The sequence below is a fragment of the Dermacentor variabilis genome, chromosome 3, assembly GCF_050947875.1.
Source record: "Dermacentor variabilis isolate Ectoservices chromosome 3, ASM5094787v1, whole genome shotgun sequence".
NCBI classification, from domain to species: Eukaryota; Metazoa; Arthropoda; class Arachnida; order Ixodida; family Ixodidae; genus Dermacentor; species Dermacentor variabilis.
Genome location: NC_134570.1, coordinates 136,117,784 through 136,130,206, shown reverse-complemented (window position 1 = coordinate 136,130,206; position 12,423 = coordinate 136,117,784). Strand labels below are relative to the sequence as shown.

Genomic DNA, 12,423 nt, shown 5'->3' with positions numbered 1-12,423 from the left:
GACTACAGTGATGTGTGCATTTAATACATGTACCTTAGCTTTCCGCAGTGATTTACTATGTTTCCAGGCAATATTTCGTCGTCGGAATTGTTTCTTAGACCCTTGCGTGTGTTACTGCACTGTAAAGCAAAAAAAAAAAAAAGCCAGAAGTAGCAACAGTATCGACACGCTCTTCGTGTGTGTATGTTAAGCCTTTTCTATTAAAGAAGCCTCGCAACGGCTGACAACCTAGTAATACAAGCATATATTTCGTAAATCATATAATATTCATAAGGCAAGTTTTCCCTTGAGGAGCGCAGTGTAAGGTCAAAATGTGCGTTTAGTTTGTAATATAAACATATTATGCAGCGGCTCATACTGCGCTACCGTAGCAGAAAATCAAGTAATGCGGTTATTGTAACGTCTGGTCTAGGATATGCCGTGGTTACGCTGCCACGTTATATCCTTTAAAGACTTTCTCTGCGGAAGACATACATGATCTCTTGCTAATATTTAACTTCGCGCTTTATCTGTGGAAGTGTGCTTGGCATAATTCTCTGTAAATTGTAGCGTGATCGTACATCTCGCGATGAATCTATTGATGAATGTTGAGGTTCGAACAAATATGTGGCTAGTAGCCGACTAGCATGTCTTCTCAGTTTGCGTCAGTTTACTATGTGGCTTTCAAATAGCTCGGCTAGAGAAAGTTATTTAAAATAAACGCACATACTAGTCCAACACATCGGTGTTCAGCATTGAACACCAATAATAGTGAGGAGAAGGCTTGCGTGTCAATTAATTTTAGCACAGAGACATAAGTTGTTCTCGACACCACAGTTCAGGAAAATTCTCATTCATGCTATCCTTATGTACGGAACGGTCACATAAATACCGAAAATTCATATCGTTGAAGGACGCGTAACCTGAATAACTCGGAAACCTGTTTGTTATGTTAGAATACAGGTTGTTTCACAAACGCACCTGTGTCCTTTGAAAGTTGTTATAGATGTTCAATAGCCTGCTTAATATAATAGGCGTCCAGAAAATTGCACTAATGAAGAAATACAAGAACGCTTCGTCTTGACTTACGTGCAGAGCGATCGACTGCCACTCAAGACGTTGTTTCTTTCGGAGAGTGATTTTACACTTCACTCGCAGCCTGTGCTCACGGTTGTGCAGTGATATAGGCAAGCATAGCCAGGAATTTGTCGCGTTTTGGTCTTCCTGAAGGTTAATTGGTGGCAAAATAAACAAACAGAGTGCTGAACACATACGGACAAGGCAGGGAACAGTGTCAGCGTTCGATGACCGCTGATATACTCGAGAAGGAGAAGAAAGGAAAGGTTATTGTCGGTAAAAGTGTGGAAAATAAGCGGCACCAACGGCTATATAAGGGACACGCCTGCTGTGCAGCAGGAACAGCGGCCTGACTGATACCAGGCGTGTCACAACGCCAGCACGATCAGTGATGCCGGCGATGACGATAAAGGCCCCGTGCCTAGATGGTGCAAGTTACGAGACACACGTCAAAAGATCGGCATAGATCAGTACTCAATGCAAGGATTAGATAGCATTAGTTTGATGTTCCCTGCCTCCTCCACTCAAACTAGTGTATGCACCATGGTGTGTAATGAACATAGCTGCTGAGCAGGGTTAGGCGCCCAACACTCATTCCAGGAGCCGAAACCAAAGAGCCACCCTGATTCTGCCGTAAAGCCGATTTAGCATATCGTCACGGTCCGTCGGCTTGGCTAGATCCTTTTTCCAGCCACACACACCGGGCGTTTTAGGAGACCTAACTCTTCGCGCGCGGCTCGCGCGTGTACTTTCGATACCATGATACCACAGCGGCGATGATGGAGAAAACGCGGTTTGAGCGCCGCCTGATTACCATAGTCCTAATAAATGTTCTTATTACCTTCTTATGTAACGCTGTGAACGTGTGTTTATTCTTTTACACGTAATGGAGTACGGGCGTTTAACGGTGCTTGGTGTCCGTTAGCCTTTTTTGGGGCGAGATACATCAATTTTCACGCCAGGATCATACTTCTTAACATTGTCTTACACTGACAGCGCTAACAAAAGAGGGCGACAGTTTCACTTGTCATGGACATTGTAAAGAGCAACCCTCTATAGACCCTTTTCATGCTTACAAACAGAGTTCCCAGAAGACTTCCGGTTAAACCCTCAATAGCGGCATATGTTACAATAGCCTATAAACTTATAGGACCCTTCAGCTGGCACCAGTTTTGCTGCAGAGTTGGAACGTTTGACAGGTGAATTGTAGTGTTAAGTGGAACAAAAAAAGCCCCTACATGAGCTTGATGTTCAGCGCACGTTCCTTATATCTGAAAACACCAAGAATATGGGCCTGGAGTATACTATGCGACAAAATACTTCTGTTTTCTTGGCTAACTGGACTGTCGAAAATGGCTGACCGGAAGTTCCCTGGGGTCATGAACGCACTGCTGCCACATCGCGGATGCAAAAGGTCTATAGTAGCAGCCATTTCCCCGCTTTAAGCACTTGCATCATGTCTTCAGTGCACCCTCCTACTGAAAGAAGCTTGTTTTTCTTCGTAAAGGCCTCTCATGTTACTGTTTCTGTTGAACGACCCTTGCGAGCTTCGAAGAGCTACTATTCGTATTGAAAACGTACCCGTAGACACTATCTGAAGCTAGCATGATGGTCGAGGGAACCCTTGTAGTCTGCATATTTCAACTTGGAAGGAATGCGGCATCCGCCATCGAGCGTCCGTAGCCGGGCTCATAATAGCCATAGAACGGCCCTCTCTGACGTAAGGCCAATAAACTTTTAGCCCAAACAGTATTCGATGAAAGTGTTTATTTTGCAGTCGAGGAAACAGTGCAATTTTCTTGCAACGTGTTCATTTTATTCCCACCTACTTAATGCGGTAGTTGCAAAGTCATACATTTGAGCACAGAATATTTATTTAATTATTTATTTATTTATTTATGAATATTTATTCGTAGCTGTGCAAGTCCTACATAATTGCACATCTAGAATAGGCTGCATTTACACATTTGCCTTTTTTACAATTTCCCCAGTAGCACCCATGACCTGTTCCAAGCTTTTGTCTCGTAGGTGTAATCTGCAAAAAAAAAAGAAAAAAATTCTTTGCGCCAGGAGGATGCACACCAGAAACAATTGGAGGTTTTGAAATAGAGCACACAAAGTTGGGAAACACTATGGGCCAGGGAACCAAAAGAAAGCAAGAAAGGAACAAGTGATTCAAACTTGACCTAAAGCGCAATAAACGAGGGGCAGCTGGGGAAGTTGCATAGCTTTTCTGCATTCAAATGATCTTCTGAATTTGTTTTCCTGTTTAATCCAAGTTGCGGAACACGTTAATTTTACCAAGTATTTGATAGCATGTAATATAATATAATGACCCAAGCAGTCCGCACAGAGGATTAACCAGCGAAGTTCAAACGCTCGGCTCCGTGTTTATCGCTGCATCAATCCCGACCGTTCATTAAACGATGGTTTCGTTGGCTGCCGGCTCCTCGGTACCAATTTGCTGCTTGCGCTCGGCTGCACGAGGCTGTTCTTGTGCCCGGGCTGCAGCATCGGCCCGGCGTAGACGAGCTCGTTCCCGGTTCAATTCGTGGCATTGCTGATCAAAAACTGCTGTTCCTCAGGAGTGCTCATGACACGTAACCTACCCATTTTGGAGCCGGAGAGAAGGTTCTGCGCGTGCGCTCGGCTGCGACGGAGAGTAACGACGTCACTACTGCCGCAGCCAATCGCGCGCTTCTCTTTCTCTCTTTCCTTTCGTGCATGGGCATGGATTGCGCCAGAAGAGATTTCGACGTACAGGCGACACACAGACGGACGGACGAACGAATCGGCTGGCCACATACAGGGACGCTGTAAAAAATGTTACTACGTGTGCCATTCAGCCCTCGATAAACATTCGCACAAGCGATACAGCTCCTCTCGATATGTAGCTTATCGCTCTAAATCCAACAGTATCTGTCCCATATTATACAGGCCTGAGGCAAAGCTCGTTTCCATATTTGTTACGCTTTCGGTGCTTTGCGCTTTCCATGTTTCTTTTACGGACATTGCCGTGTCACAACTAACGTTTAGAACTATCTGAAACATTTTGGGTCGTTTGGAATGGGCTTGCCTAATTGATGTATTTTGCTGTTGGTCTCTGTGTCGACTGATAAGTAGGCGCCTTCATTTTCTTTCATTTTTTCGCCGAGGATAAACTTTGAAGTATCTCTCGTCGTCTTTGGTTTTCCTACTTGTGCTTCCTTTATTGCTCTTGAAGTCAAGTATAAATTCTTACAAATTTGCCAAAATTTCAATTCTTGTATGCTAAGAAAGGAGTTTGAGTTTGGCTCACGCAAAGAATCTTGGCGACCCTATTTGTATAACTGCCCAATCAGTATATACCACACCTATTGCTTAAATAAAGTGCACCGCAACAGCTCTCAATACAGTGCAGTACCAACTATTTATCGAGTGTGAGTGTGAAACCTCCCCATTTCTCTCTCTCTGTCTGTCACTTTGTCTCTTTCTCTCTCTGAGTCTCTTCCCCTGCACAATTAAGGGAGCGGAGAGTGTCGGGCGTTTTTCAGCAACGTTCCTACTCGTGAGCCGTTTGCCTTCCTAGATTCCCGTTTGTTGCCACACAAGTTGCCCGCGAGTGCAGTGGGAAGGAAACAGGCGCGCGATCGTGGCCTCGTGCTTAAACCATCCGTTTCCTTTGATGAAAGACGTATATATGCTTATTAAGAACGGTTTCATTTAAACAAAAACTACCTGTACCTTTGAAGAATAGTTCACTGGCGTGACCGCCTTATATCGGTATTCACAAGCCCTGATTGTAGGCGACAGTTTAATTTCACAGCCTGAGTCCTCTTGTACCACCAAGAATCTGGCTTCTCTCGGTGGTGGAATCACTTTGCCTTCCTAGATATCCCTTTGTGGCCAGAGTAAGTTGCCCGCGTGTGCAGTTTGCCTTAGAGGGAAGGAAACAGGCGCGCAATCGTAGCCTCGTGCTTAAACCATCCGTTGACTGTGCTGAAAGTCATAATATATATATATATATATATATATATATATATATATATATATGCATATGAGGAACGGTTTCATTTAAAAAAAGCTACCTGTGACCTCGAAGAATTGTTCACTGGCGTGACCGCCTTATATGCTTATTTGCAAGGCCTAATAATAGGCGACAGTTCAATTTCACGGCTTGAATCCTCTTGTACCACCAAGAATCTGGCTTCTCTCGGTGGTGAAATCTTCCTTCGTGTAATTGTCATATACTTCGCTATCACTAATTCTGCTTCGCCTTTCCGGATAAACTGCAACCTCTCTCTCTCTTTTTTTTCTTTTAATGTGAGTATGAGTATAAGCGCTGCCGTGCATGGCTGTTGTTGATTCTGATATCGAGTGTATCCGAAACGGCGTCGTTTCCTTAATTGAGAGAATTATACAGGATGTCCCATTATCATGCACCAAGTCTTTAAAGAAGAGCAATTGCGTTGCTCGAAGAAAATGTGGTGCACATTGTTTCCAGTACACTAGAGTAGGCACCAGTAATATTTGGTGGGAAAGGCAAGGAGGTTAACTGGTGTGCTATCGTGCACGAGGGAAGGGCATGGAAAAGTTAAAGACGGAAAGAATAACGAAGACAAAATGAAAAGGCACGAAAAATAAATTGTGAAGCTGGGGAATGTCCAGGAGGACTAGATTCTCTCAACAGGCCACTCGAACGCAAAAATTTTAACACTGCTTTGGCTTTCTTGCGGTGTGAGGACTGCATACTTTGGATTTTCAGGACTGTGTCCTTCGAAAGGGATCAGTAGTCACCCGCGACAACGTGGTCGCGGGTGAGTGCGTGTGTGCGCTGTATCTGGGACATTGTCAAAGACTGCGTTCGATAGTTTCCTTGTAGCCGCAGCGGTCACACGCACAACAATTCGATCGTGACATGGGATCTGAATTTTTTTTTGAAGAGTCCTTAAATTAGGCTGAACAACAAAGTGACCACAGCGAAGGGCCTCATATGAGCCAAACATTGTTTTGTAATAAAAACACGACAAAGGGACGATGAACAAGAAGGCTTACTAGACGCTTTGAGCCAACGCCTGCGGTGTTCACGTCGCTAAAGGTCGCCATAAGTGCATACTGCTTCCTCTGGCGCATTAGTAGAAGACCATACGAAAGGGTCATGGGAGCGCTAACGTGACCATCATTTGACCTGTTACGCCTAGACAACATCAGGCCAGGGTACGAGGTCAAAGTCCGTTCGAGTTGTCTGCAACTTGCCTCTACTTGTGAAAGGAGTCGCGACCATGAGGGATGCATCCTGCTCAGCTAATTGCTGCAAGGAGCCAACGTCTGACCGTGAAAACGGCGTTGAGCGACGCTTGCAATGCCTAGTCATTTTGTCATATAGGATAAGGAAGGTGCAACATCATAGGCGGAGTGTGGCAGGATGGTGCCTCTGAACCTTGCGCCAACTTGGGTCATGGAGAATGTACCGCACGATTTGCAGCAAGGAATGGACCAGCGTTCGAAGGCACCAGACTGCCACGCTTCTTCTCTCCGAGGTCACGCGTCGACTTCGTGCTGCCCCACTAGATGGCGCAGCGTGTACAGAAAGAAACGCGAGAGGGGAGCACTGTCGCTGCATGACGCGTTTCTCGGCGTTCTGGCGTACTGACGTTGCGTGCATTTCGGAATCTACGCACAGGCTTTGCGGTGACACCGATAGATGGCGCCGATTAATATATTATAGAACCCTCTCTTTCTCGTTAATTCCACCCTCACAAGAATCCAGCACGCGTAATACGCCTAATCAGCACTCAAACACCCGTCGCGAGAAAGAATGCCCATCGCATTACCGTCACCAATCATCTCCAAAGGTTTAATGCGCGGATAATTTTTGGGAGACCTCCTCCGCGTGCGGTGTTTTTTTCAGAATGATTTAGGTCATGTTCCGAGAACAATCTAGCTGCGGGATTGGCTGTTAAAATTTGATGTGCTTCTTTACTTCCTCCAGTACGAGTGTGCATGTGTCTATAAATATGTTGTCCCCATTACCGCCATGTAAATAAAACCCGGTTCGGTTCCTCTAACCTCTCGTCCTCGCAACTCATCATTGCACTATTCGCTTGTTTGTTGACATTCTCTTGTAGTGATCTCCACTAATTTCAATAATAAAGTCGCCTTTGAGCCATGTGCTGTGGGACCTCCTTTTGAATAACACCAATACCAGTATTTGCTTACTGTTAAATGAAGACTTCTTTCAGCAAAAACGGAAATGCTGTAAGAATTTGCGTTTTTCGCAAGTATAAAGAGCCCCTTCTATTTCTTTTTTTCAAAGAAACTTCGGGCAACAGTGCGGGCGAGCTTAGTCTCCGTGTGACGCCCGGTAGCGTAGTCCACCTCCCCGTTTGGACGCGTAGCGGAGGCGTATACTACAGAGCAAACCTCAGAGAACCGCCCAACTCCGAGACTGCAATACCACAACCCTGCAGTACTGGCCAGTACGATCCACCGAGGAGACTGGGTGTCTCTGGCGTTCTTGCGTTAAGCACGAGGTCGCACGTTCAATTGCTAACCACAACAGGAACCAAAATCTTTAAGTACGTTCGAGTTGGAGGCTGCATTCACAACCTTAAGTATATAGGCGAGCTTAAGGAAAGGTTGGTTTCCCGGCATTAAAGTCGCGTTACGGTAATTTCATTGCTTGGTAAGGCAAGATGTCGACAAAAAACGCTAGCACTGATTGTCAATACATTTTCCTCGGCAATATAAGCAGTCCAAATAAAAAACTGGAATACATGCTTACTTACCAAGCACAGTTTTCCGTCAGGTGCATTACTCCCATCTTTGTTCTTGCAGTCCTCAGAGTGGTAGCTGAACTGCGAATTATTCGAAAAGGATGGCAGTCGATGGCCAATTATTAATTTGGATCTGTTATTTATAAATGCTACCGTCGAGTTTGCCAGGGTAAGCGTAAAAACAGCTCTTTGAGGCAATGAAAAAAAAAACAACATCGCTGGTTTTTGTTTCTATACTGGGATCAGTCAAAGAACGTTTTCCTGTGGCGGCACTTAAAAGATCTGAATGTGTTCTTTGAGTCGCTTGCAGCACGCACAGCAAAAGACAACCATTTGGACGAAGTCGGGAACCTACATGCGGCGGATACTTCTTTTTAGCAGCATCATGCACGAAGCTCACTCGTCATGCACGAAGCGTTTGTCGCATCTGTAATATGTTTCTTAATTTATCAAATGGGAATTCTTTCTGTTTCCGTCTGAAACGATGTTACTTTTCTCGTCATACATCTTAACCCTAGCCTTACATTTTGCTGTCCCTTCTAACATCTCAAGCAGAAGACTGCGTTTGGTAAGCGTGCATTAATCAAAGCTCGCCCTTTTTGTTTCTCGTGAGGCTCTGCTAGCATTGTATAATGCTTTCATTACCAGTCACATTAATTATCGCATTGTTTCATAGGGCAACATGTACGCTTTTCACTTACCATCAATTCAACGTATCCAAAACCAGTCAATGAGCATTATCAATTCTAGTTCCATGCAATCCAATGCCTCTATGTTACTTCGCGTGTACAATATCTTGCCTGCTAGCAATTTGTTACTGTTTAACATACCCGTCTTATTCCACAAGTTCCTTCATAATAACCTTACGTTTCATTTGTTGTAGTTGAACATTTACAGAAGAAAAACAGCAATTTCTTTTTACCCGTGGTTCATACAAATTACGGCAAGAAAAATCTGTGTTGGCCGCAGTTTCTTTTTGTAATGAATTACCATCAACTATAAAACCCTGTGCTTCTGTTGAAATATTTAAAAATTGCTTTAAGCATCATTTCTTGCGATAACTGCACTACGATCTGGCTTTGCATTTTTGACTTCTGTCTCACATGTCATTTCTTGAATTTCATCCCTGCCTTTACTCCGACTTTCTTTTATAATGTGCTTTTTCGTGTTTGTTTGACTTTAAATAAAATGTATAATAATGTATTTTGATCCGTCGATGTTATCTGACAATAATGCTAATTTGCTGTCTAAAAATATCACCGTCAATGTTGTTATTATTAACCGAAGGTCCCACTACAGTTCTTTCTCTTTGGGAGCGTCGTCTATATGTTTGTGATGTTGTAAGCACTTCTTTTTTGGAAGCAATGAATTTGAATCTGAATCTAAATCTTCGTCTATGTAAGTAGTAGCGATCATCGCCGCACGCCTTGGCATTTACGAAAAAGGCACAGTTTTGGCTACGAGCAGTTCTTTGCCAATTACCCAGGCTACTAGACTGTGTGCTTTTCGGACAACCGTTCATCGCGCTGCACGGTGCTCTCTGCCTTCATCGACCCTACTCTATGTCACGCTACCTTTTGTCGTTTTCTCTTTCACGGCGACAACGTCTGTATTCCTATCGCGTAACTAATGAAGCAGCTTCAGCTTACCGTCCATTGGTGGAAAATTGAGTGCTATTCAGGCTACTGCACAAAAAGGCAGAGGATGGCAACATTGGCCCTGGCAATGCGTGTGGCGCTTAGGTCTCGACACAGATTCTGACTGCGGTGCGTTCTGCCTACGTATTTCCGAAGCCACAGCAGGGAATACCGCAGTGGATGAAGGTGATCTTGTGACCACCGTAAGGAAGAAATTGCTTTCGAAAGAAATGATGGCGTACGTCGTCATATTCCTCCGCATTTACAATAAATCACTTCAATGTCGGGGAAACGCACAAGTATCGGGACTTAACAAATTTTAATACGAAAGCTCTATAATTAAACATGGCAAGGTTCCTAATAGTAGCCATTCATGATAGGGTAGCAGGAATAACAATAAAAAATAATACACGTGTAAATGTAAATCTCACTGCAACAATCACGGATTCACAGTCGAAAGCGGTTTCCGAATATTCGAAACATTCAGATAACGAGTCAAACAACGCCCTATTCGATTCGGTCATCAAATTTAATCGTCGCAGAGTGCGACTCGCACTCTGTAAGGAGCCCTATACATGCGAAGAAGCTACTTGTTTGCTTCTAATACTCCATTTGTGTTTTTAATAAGTAACTCTTCCTAACGTAGTGCGTAACGAAAAAAACGTTGCTTAGATTTAGAATACTGAGATGAGACGATCATTTTATATTAATTGTCAGCACGACTGTTCCTAATTAGGAAGCTATTTGGAAAGCGTTCAGTATTTCATTCGATTCGATTCCGTTCTGGCGCTATTCAACTCGTATTTGATTCGGTCTCAAACATCACTATTCGTGCACAGCCACATATGCTATCCAGCCATGTGCGCGCGCAGTAGTCACCGAAGCCCTTGCCTAGGCTTTACTATCTGCTCTTCAGACAACGAAATTCACAAACCATCACGTACCCAAGGCATCCGCATTTTGACTGGTTCTTCCTTGTGTGTCTTTGGTTGCCCACTCGGAACAGGTTTTTCTTCTACTGGTTCCTGCTCCTCTGCAGAGAACATTTATGAGAAGAGGCAAAAATACTCAGTTAAGTACAGTCGTCTCGAATCACTTCTTGCGTCACAAGCCAGTAATGTGGAAAGCGAAACCGTTATTGGGAGAAGCCGATACGATTTTTTTTTATAATGGAACCGTTTTGGGTAGCTTCTTTCCTATCTATGGCGGATAACAAGCATTCCTGTGATGAAAAACCGCCTCCACCTTGCGAATCGCTCCAGAAGTGATTTTTCATAGCATCGACCTGCGTTGGAAGCTGCCAATTTTATTTTATCTATAACTGCAATCTCTCAGCCTCCTGGTTAGCTCAGATGGTACAACACCCAGTAGGGCGGAGGTCTCGAGTTCGACACCAAATTAGGACGACTCTTCTTTTATTGCGATAGCAATTATATGTACACTCTAAGCGCATTTCCACCATTCACATCGCCGTCGCAGTGAGGCTCCGTATGCCGTTCAAGGGCGACAACACCGTCACCGCGCGCCCAATGCTGTATGTGCGAGCAAAGGCTTGCGACGGGAGCCGACGATAGCGGCGTGTGTGTAAGCGATAGCTGCGTGTTCTCGGCAACCACTTTTTTGTTGATGTGATAGAGAGCACGAATGTCACGTGGCTGGCTGCTGCCACCGCGTTTCCTCACGCCAGCGTTTTGACAGAGAGTTTGTGCGCTTATCGAGTTAGAGCTGTTCATGTTTGTTTGTTCGCGCGTGGTGCCGTGCTTTTTAATTTAATTAGTTTGCCTACGTTTGCATGTTTATACGGACGATAAAACCACAATCCTTAATTCATATGGCTGTCCACTAATTTTCTGTTGCAATTGATGCTTTGCCTTTCGGGAGCAACTGCGACTTTTTTACAACTGCAAAGGTTTCGCTCGGGTAACGTTAATTTGGGATTCCACGATAGATATATCTGTACTTAGACTGAAAGCAACACCACAAGTATGCACAAAAATTTCTTCACCACGAAATGAAAGTCGTGCAGATTTCTTCAGCAAATTTGGTTACTCATGACATTCTCTTACTTATAGAGGGAGTGTGCTTAAATGTATGGCCACTTACCAGCCGTAAATATCACACTCTGGGAAGTGCGTGTTTTAACGCTGCTGTTCATTACAGTTTGGACCTTTATGAAACCGCTCATTGACAATATTTTTACTGCTGATAATAGTTTGTATTCATGAACATCTTATTACCTACTGCAAAAATGTTTCACGTGTTTATTACATTATCTCGGCAAGTATACCTAAAACTTTTCTGTTGCGTCGGTTTGCGATTTGGCGCAACGCGATACGCGAATGTCACTTTGAGTTCAGAGCACACGGAAAGAACGTCAGGCCTTTAAGAGCACCTCTTAACAACAATGCTTTGACTATTTTTACGCACACTTTTTTTCCCAACGATACGCCACTAATGCCCCTGAAGAACCATGCTTACGCTGTATGGTTGGTTCTTCTTGCTCTTCTGTCCCTTCTCCCGTAGCCGTTGTGGCAGTCGCTGATAATTCAGGATCTAAGGCTGCACGACACAGGTACTTGTTCTGCGAAACTTGTTTGACTGCAGGACACCATAGTTTTGCGCACGGAAATTCGTCATCTGCAAGTAGTCCAGAATTGCGTTGTAATAGGGGCCTAGCCAAGGGGAGGGAGAGGGGAAGGGGGTAGGCGTATACAAAGCACTAGTTCACCCGTCACCTCCCTCATCCCACCTCAATCAATCAATCAATCAATCAATCAGTCGTTTTTATTTTCTTTTTCACCTTGAAAAAGAGCAGACATGACTAAAAGCTGGGGTACAGCTTGACGAGGGTCCTGCCCCCTTATACTAACAGCAGAGCACTGCAGAATATCATAAAAATGCGATGCTCACAGAAAAAAATAATGCTTGGGACGAAATGCACATTCAAGCATAACAAATACGCGTGTACATGCATC

At 44.2% G+C, this 12,423-nt stretch overlaps 1 protein-coding gene and 1 long non-coding RNA gene across 2 annotated transcripts in view; both read right to left on the bottom strand.

Moving 5' to 3' along the window:
* Positions 1-2,936: 2,936 nt before the first annotated feature.
* On the bottom strand, positions 2,937-10,481 carry LOC142574210 (uncharacterized). The gene is made up of 3 exons (XR_012826454.1): positions 10,393-10,481; positions 7,824-7,892; positions 2,937-3,091 (listed from the first exon to the last, which is right to left on the bottom strand). It is a non-coding gene; the product is annotated as an uncharacterized LOC142574210 (long non-coding RNA).
* Positions 10,482-11,408: 927 nt separating this feature from the next.
* LOC142574778 (uncharacterized) overlaps positions 11,409-12,423 on the bottom strand; it is a 70,099-nt gene continuing 69,084 nt past the window's right edge. Inside the window, exons 3-4 of the mRNA XM_075683792.1 lie at positions 11,927-12,085; positions 11,409-11,413 (exon numbers count right to left, since the gene is read on the bottom strand). Coding sequence (XP_075539907.1) covers positions 11,409-11,413; positions 11,927-12,085 — 164 coding nt within the window. The remainder of the gene's footprint in view (positions 11,414-11,926; positions 12,086-12,423) is intronic.